This window comes from Dendrobium catenatum, unplaced genomic scaffold (genome assembly GCF_001605985.2).
Source record: "Dendrobium catenatum unplaced genomic scaffold, ASM160598v2 fragScaff_scaffold_1381, whole genome shotgun sequence".
Classification (NCBI taxonomy): Eukaryota; Viridiplantae; Streptophyta; class Magnoliopsida; order Asparagales; family Orchidaceae; genus Dendrobium; species Dendrobium catenatum.
In genome coordinates, this window is record NW_021319843.1 from 870,632 (window position 1) to 877,230 (window position 6,599).

Sequence of the window (6,599 nt, forward strand, 5' to 3'; positions counted from 1 at the left end):
GGGAGACTGTAGTCTCCAAGAAAACAGTGAAGATGCTGAAGCAGCTTGAGGGTGTTTCGGGTGTGAAGTGGAAGTCTCCCACAGAGCCAGTGATAGATCTCAAAGCACTACCTGCAATACGAGCATCCAATTCTAAGCAACTCCTTAACCAAGCTGGCACTTCGAAGTCTGGGAAGGTGAAATCCTCGAAGAAGAAGACCAAGTTAAAGAAGCCTAAGGAGAAAAAGACAGCAACCCAAAGGGTTATTGATAGTTTAGATGAATACTATCAGACTGTCAGACGCCCCATTAAGCTTGCTGATTTTATGGCAAAACTCAAAATTGAAGAAGAACAAGAAGCTGATGAAGATATACTTCCCGTGGAAACTTGTCGAGTTATATCAACAACACCGGTAACTCGGGCCAAAAAGGAAAAAGAAGCTCCCTCTGAGTCTTGTATGATGGTATCACCAATGGACTATAGTGTACAAGAGGATTTATATTTTTAAGAAGATGAGGAATCAGAGCCTGATATCACTTCGCAGATGGAACAGGTGAATTTGGGCAACAGCTCTGAATCAACAGACGAATCTCCTAAGGAGGTAATGATTGATTCTGAAGATAATGCACCGTTAAATGAGTCTGAACAGGAAGAAATTGCCCAAGTGCAATTGAGGAGTGGTAAAACACTACCGTCTCCACCAAAGAAAGGAATCCCTTATAAAGACAAAGTGAAGGAGATTGTTGTTAATGAAGATATCATTCCTAAGGACTCCAAGAAAAAGGATACTCCAGCTAATGGGGTAGATTACAATATCCTATTCCATTTGAGAAAAATCCCAGCACAGCTTAGCATATACGATGCTCTAGTGATGTCCAAAGATCTTCGGGAGACCCTGATTCAGGCTCTCAGGAACCCTGAAAGATATGAGGCTTATTTTATTGAGCGTAACTTGCCTGAAGTCTTGTAAGCTCTGAATGAGCCAATCATTACTTTTACCGATGATGATATGATGCTTGGAATGGCAGACCATAATCTTCCTTTATATGTCACTGCAGAAAGTGATGGGATGATAATCAGTCGAATTTTGATAGATCCCGCATTCTCCATCAACCTTATGAGCTTGAAAGCTCTGAGATCTCTTTGTCTCGATGTACAGCACCTTGGGCAAGACAAATTGATGGTGCACAATTTCAATGAAAAGGGGCAGAAGACCCTTGGATCATTCATGCTCCCTCTAGTATTTGGAGAACTTCATACCGAGGCAAAATTTAATGAGATTGATGCGGATACCTCATTTAAGGCCCTTCTGGGTCGCCCGTGGTTGCACGATTATGGCATTGTCCCATCAACACTACATCAATGTATGAAGTACATCATAGATGGAGAGGAGTTCAGAATCTCTGGTGATATTAAGCCCTTTACAATTCACGGGGTAAAAATTTATGAAGATGCTAGATACTTCATCCCCAAGGAATCAAAGCCGTCAAGTTCTCTCGAGACTAAGGCAGCAAACCCAAAGGCTGCAAGACGGCGCAAATAAGAAGATGAGAAGAAGCGGGTGTGATGAAAGAAGGCAATGCCGAATCTTCCTAAAATAGAAATCACTCCTAAATCAAAAAAACATGTGCCTCATCTAGGGAGTGACACAGATGAAGATGATGTCATTCCTATTAAATCTCAAGAGATACGACAATCAACAGCAATGGGGAAAAAGAAGGCAAGATATTCAGATGATGACTATCACTATGAGTCTATTTATATGAATAATGTGCAACATGTACTTTCAAAGAGGATAGATAATCTCTCAATTTCAGATAATGAATGTGTGGTCACGCATATTCCCCCGCAACATTTCAAAGAAATTGCTCCTCGAGAGGTGCATAATGTCGAGGAGCTTATAATATTTTATGTGCCTCCTCAAAGAAATAAGGGTGGATCAGGAACCCTATTTTATAAATCTAGAGAGCGTGGGGATGAAGAGAATCAAGATTGGCTCTACAAGCCCACTGAACGTAGGGAGTTAGTGCCTACAAGAATGCCCAGATTTATTACTAAAAACATACGGAGGATGTTGCAAAAACAAGTCAGAATTCGCACCCCTAAGCAACAACTTCACCTTTGCTTGAAGCTTTGGTATCGAAGAAATCCCCATATGTTACGAAGAAAAGATATTTTCGCTAGAAGAGGTCTCGGATTTGTTGTGCAAAGACATTCCCAAGGGGAGACGTGTCGTGCCATTACATGCAGGGAAATTGAATCTGATGATAATAATACTGAAGAGGTTTATGAAGCTGACGATTGTGAGGATCAGCCCGTAGAGCCTAAGCCTGCACCTGAAGAACTTGAAGATGGTGGACAAGCAGCCACTATGCATGAGTTAAGGGAGATAAATCTGGGAACTGAGGAGGACCCTCGCCCGACCTTCATTAGCTCCCTACTACCAGAAGACCAAATGGAAGAAATGAAAGAGCTACTTTGTGAATTCAGGGATTGCTTTGCCTGGACATATGCTGAGATGCCAGGCTTATCCCCTGATGTGGCAGTTCACAGGTTGGCCATCAAGAATGAGGCGGTGCCTGTCAAGCAAGCTCCAAGGAGAATGAGATTGGAGATAGAAGAACAGGTGATTGTCGAAACCAAGAAGCTCATAGAGGCAGGCTTCATCCGAGAAGAAAAATATGCTGACGGGATTGCCAATATCGTACCGGTAAAGAAGAAGAATGGTTAAATTCATATCTGCATCGACTTCCGGGACCTTAGGCATGCCCAAAGATGACTTTCCGCTTCCTATGTCCGAACTCTTAGTGGACAATACATCAAATTTTGATATGTTCTCATTTATGGATGGATTGTTGGGCTACAATCAGATCAAGATGGCACCTGAAGATGAGAAGCATATAGCATTTAGAACGCCCATCGGCATATTCTGCTACGCGGTCATGCCCTTTGGCCTGAAAAATGCTGGTGCCACCTACCAACGGGCGATGACTCACATATTTGATGATTTGATACATCAAAAGGTCGAGTGCTATGTGGATGACCTTATTATTAAAAGCCATGGCCAAAAAGATCACTTAAAAGATCTCAGAATTGTATTTGAGAAAATTAAAAAGTTTGATCTGAAGATGAATCCTCTCAAATGTGCTTTTGGGGTCTCTTCTGGCAAATTTTTGGTTTATGTTGTTCGACATCGAGGCATCGAGGTCGAACCCAATAAAATTAAAGCAATCACGGAGATGCCACCCCCGAGGAACCTGCGATAACTCCGCACCTTGCAAGGACAACTGGCTTTTATTCGCCGATTTATATCAAATCTGTCGGGAAGGTGCCAGCCATTTTCCAAGCTTATGAAAAAAGATGTTCGCTTCAGATGGGATGCTGAATGTCAGGAAGCGTTTGATAACATCAAAAGATACTTGTTGAATCCGCCCATTCTTGCAGCGCCAATCCCGGGGAAGCCTCTTATACTATACACGGCAGCATTAGAAGAGTCCCTCGGAGCATTATTGACCCAACATAATGAAAAAGGAAAAGAAAATGCACTTTATTACATCAGTCGGAGGTTGATTGGAGCAGAGATCCACTATTCTCCAATTGAGAAGCATTGCCTAGCGTTGATTTTTGCAGTTCAGAAACTTCGCCACTATATGCTGTCTCACAAAATCACACTAAAATCAAAGATCGATTCGCTGAAGTTCTTGATGACAAGACCAGTGTTGATAGGTCGCCTGGCCAGATGAGCAGTATTATTATTGCAGTTTGATATCACGTACCTACCACAAAAGGCTGTGAAAGGACAAGCATTGGCAGATTTTCTCGCTGCACATCCTATCCCGGCAGACTCTCCTCTTAATGATGACTTGCCCGACGAACAGATCATGCAAGTTGAGGAAAATGAGAAAGTACCATTTTGGGACATGTATTTTGATGGAGCATCATCAGTTAAAGCTGCCCGACCTCCAAATCTTGCTAGAGCCCAAGCTGGCATTGGCCTAGTTTTCATCGCACCAGAAGGAGGCATAATGAGATTTTCATTCAGTCTAACTGAATCCTGAACCAATAATGAAGCTGAGTATGAAGCTTTAATCGTGGGACTGGAGATCGCAATTGATGTCAGAATTCAAAATCTTTGAATTTTTGGTGACTCTCAACTTGTAATAAATCAAGTCTTGGGGGTTTATAAAATTTGCAAGCTTGAGTTGGCTCATTACCACCGACGAACCCTTGAGCTCTTGAAACAGTTACCAAATGTTGAATTAGCTCGAGTTCCTCGATGGTAGAATGGAAAAGCAGATTGTTTAGCCAAATTGGCCTAGGAGATGGCAAATACTAATGAAGAGAAGCCTATATTCATCGGGGTTTATAATCATCGAATCTTAGAGCCTGCTCTATTACAATTACCAATGGCAGAAAAGATATCAAATCCAAGCAAGCAGGATATAATTACAGTTGAGCCTCAACCCCTCCATCAGATTGTTATGGAAAATTATCCGGAAGAATATCATGTGACTAAGAGATGTAAAGCTAGTCAAGTTTCAGAATCATGGTGGCATTATTTAGATATTGAAGTCAAAAATGATTGGAGGCAGCTATTCATTGACTACTTCAAAGAAAATAAACTCCCGACAAAAAAATCTATGGCCGCACAAATTCGGAAAAGGGCACTGCGATATGCTTTTATCAATGGCACGTTGTACCGACGGGCTTTTAACCAAATATGGCTAAGGTGCCTAGGGACCAAGGAAGTTGATAAAGTAGTGACAGAAGTCCATGAAGGGCTTTATGGTGCACATCAGTCAGGTCCTAAAATGGCCGCTAAAATTAAGAGGATGGGTTATTATTGGCCAACAATAGTGACAAATTATTTTAACCACGCTAAGAGGTGCCATGAGTGTCAGATTCATGGTGATGTTATTCATCAGCCACCAAATCCACTGCACCCAACAATAACTTCCTGGCCATTCGAATGCTGGGGAATAGACATAATTGGGCCGATATATCCGCCATCATCAGCGGGACACCATTTCACTGGCAGTAACATATTACTTTTCCAAGTGGGCAGAAGCAGCTCCATTCAAAGAAGTCACGTCCGAGCATGTGATTAACTTCTTCACCCATAATATCGTCTACAGATTTGGTGTACCGCGCCATGTGATCTTAGACAACGGCGCAGCGTTTAAAAGCACTAAAATATACAAGTTTGTCGAGCGTCACAAGATCGATTGGCGATACTCATCAATATATAATCCAAGGGCCAATGGCTTGGCGGAGGCTTTTAACAAGACACTGGTAAAACTGTTAAAGAAGATCCTCGCCAATAATAAAAGAGAGTGGCACACTAAAATGGTGGAGGCACTATGGGCATATCATACTACTTACAAGACGCTGACTAAAGCCACTCCCTACTCACTGGTGTTTGGGATCGAAGCTGTATTGCCATTAGAAATTGTGCTACTGTCACTCCGTGTAGCTATCCAGTATGACCTAACTTAGGAGAAAAAAGCCCGATTGAGAATGGAAGAACTCGATGCGCTCGATGAAGTCAGACTACAAGCTCAATAGAACCTAGAAATCTATCAGGAAAGGATGACGAAGTCATTTGACCAGATGGTACGTCATCGAGCATTTCAAGAAGGGGAATTAGTCTTGGTGCTGAGAAGGCCAATCATCCCATATCAAAAAATTGGTGGAAAATTTGTGTCCAATTGGGAAGGCCCATTCGTCATTGAGAAGGTGTACCTAGGAGGAGCTTATCAATTGTTTGACCTGGAGGGTCAAAGGCCTATACCCCCAATTAACGGTCGATACTTGAAGAAGTATCATACATATGAACCAACATATATTTAAAATTCTGTTGTGTATCTAACAAATACCCGCTAGCAAATGTATAATATATATATTTCAAAATTCTCTTGTGACACAAGAATGCATTTAAAAAAAAGGCAATTTAAATATTTATTCGAGTCGACATCGCGCTGCGTGCCGAGATCCCCGAATAAATATTTAACACTTCGGAATGTCAATTTTGCAAAAAAAACAAAAATTGGAGCATTTTAAATATTTATTTGGGTCGACATCGCGCTGCGTGCCGAGATCCCCGAATAAATATTTAAAACTCTCAAATATCAGTCATGAAAAAAAGAAAGAAAGAATACTTTTATATATTTATTCGGGTCGACATCGCACTGCGTGCTGAGATTCCCGAATAAATATTTAGAATCATCGACTACGAACATCCCTTTAAATTAGTATGTGATAACTTTTATCATCAGTATATATGTGGATGATTTTTCCTGAGGTTCGGGACATCTCTCCTTCTAGTGTACTAAGGTTTCTAAAGTCAAAAGATAGACTTTTGTGATTATGCACTTCAATAAATTGAGCCAGAAAAACTTGAAGTCTTTGAACAGTCTGAAGCTTAAGTTTCGAATGGGTCTAAGAGGTCGGATCCAACACGCCCAAATATGGCAGGATCGCTGGCAACTCCGTCTACTCAACACGCCATAAGAAAGGCCGAAGTAGCGGAACCCCCACTTCGTCAACCCATCAGTAAGGACTGCAGGAAGAATGAAAGTTGATTTGATTCAACGAGTTCTAGGGGTCATAGTTTACAAGA

At 41.5% G+C, this 6,599-nt stretch overlaps 1 protein-coding gene across 1 annotated transcript; it reads left to right on the plus strand.

Moving 5' to 3' along the window:
* The first annotated feature begins 4,302 nt into the window (after positions 1-4,302).
* LOC110098907 (uncharacterized protein K02A2.6-like) lies at positions 4,303-5,476 on the plus strand. The gene is made up of 2 exons (XM_020825856.2): positions 4,303-4,488; positions 4,997-5,476. The coding sequence occupies exons 1-2, from the start codon at positions 4,303-4,305 to the stop codon at positions 5,474-5,476; spliced, it is 666 nt and encodes a 221-aa protein (XP_020681515.2).
* Positions 5,477-6,599: the final 1,123 nt, after the last annotated feature.

Coding starts and splice junctions, on each gene's coding strand:
- LOC110098907 (XM_020825856.2), top strand. CDS start 4,303: ATGGCAAATACTAATGAAGAGAAGCCTATATTCATCGGGGTTTATAAT. Junction 4,489..4,996: donor ATTATCCGGAAGAATATCAT/GTGACTAAGAGA, acceptor CGCCATCATCAG/CGGGACACCATTTCACTGGC.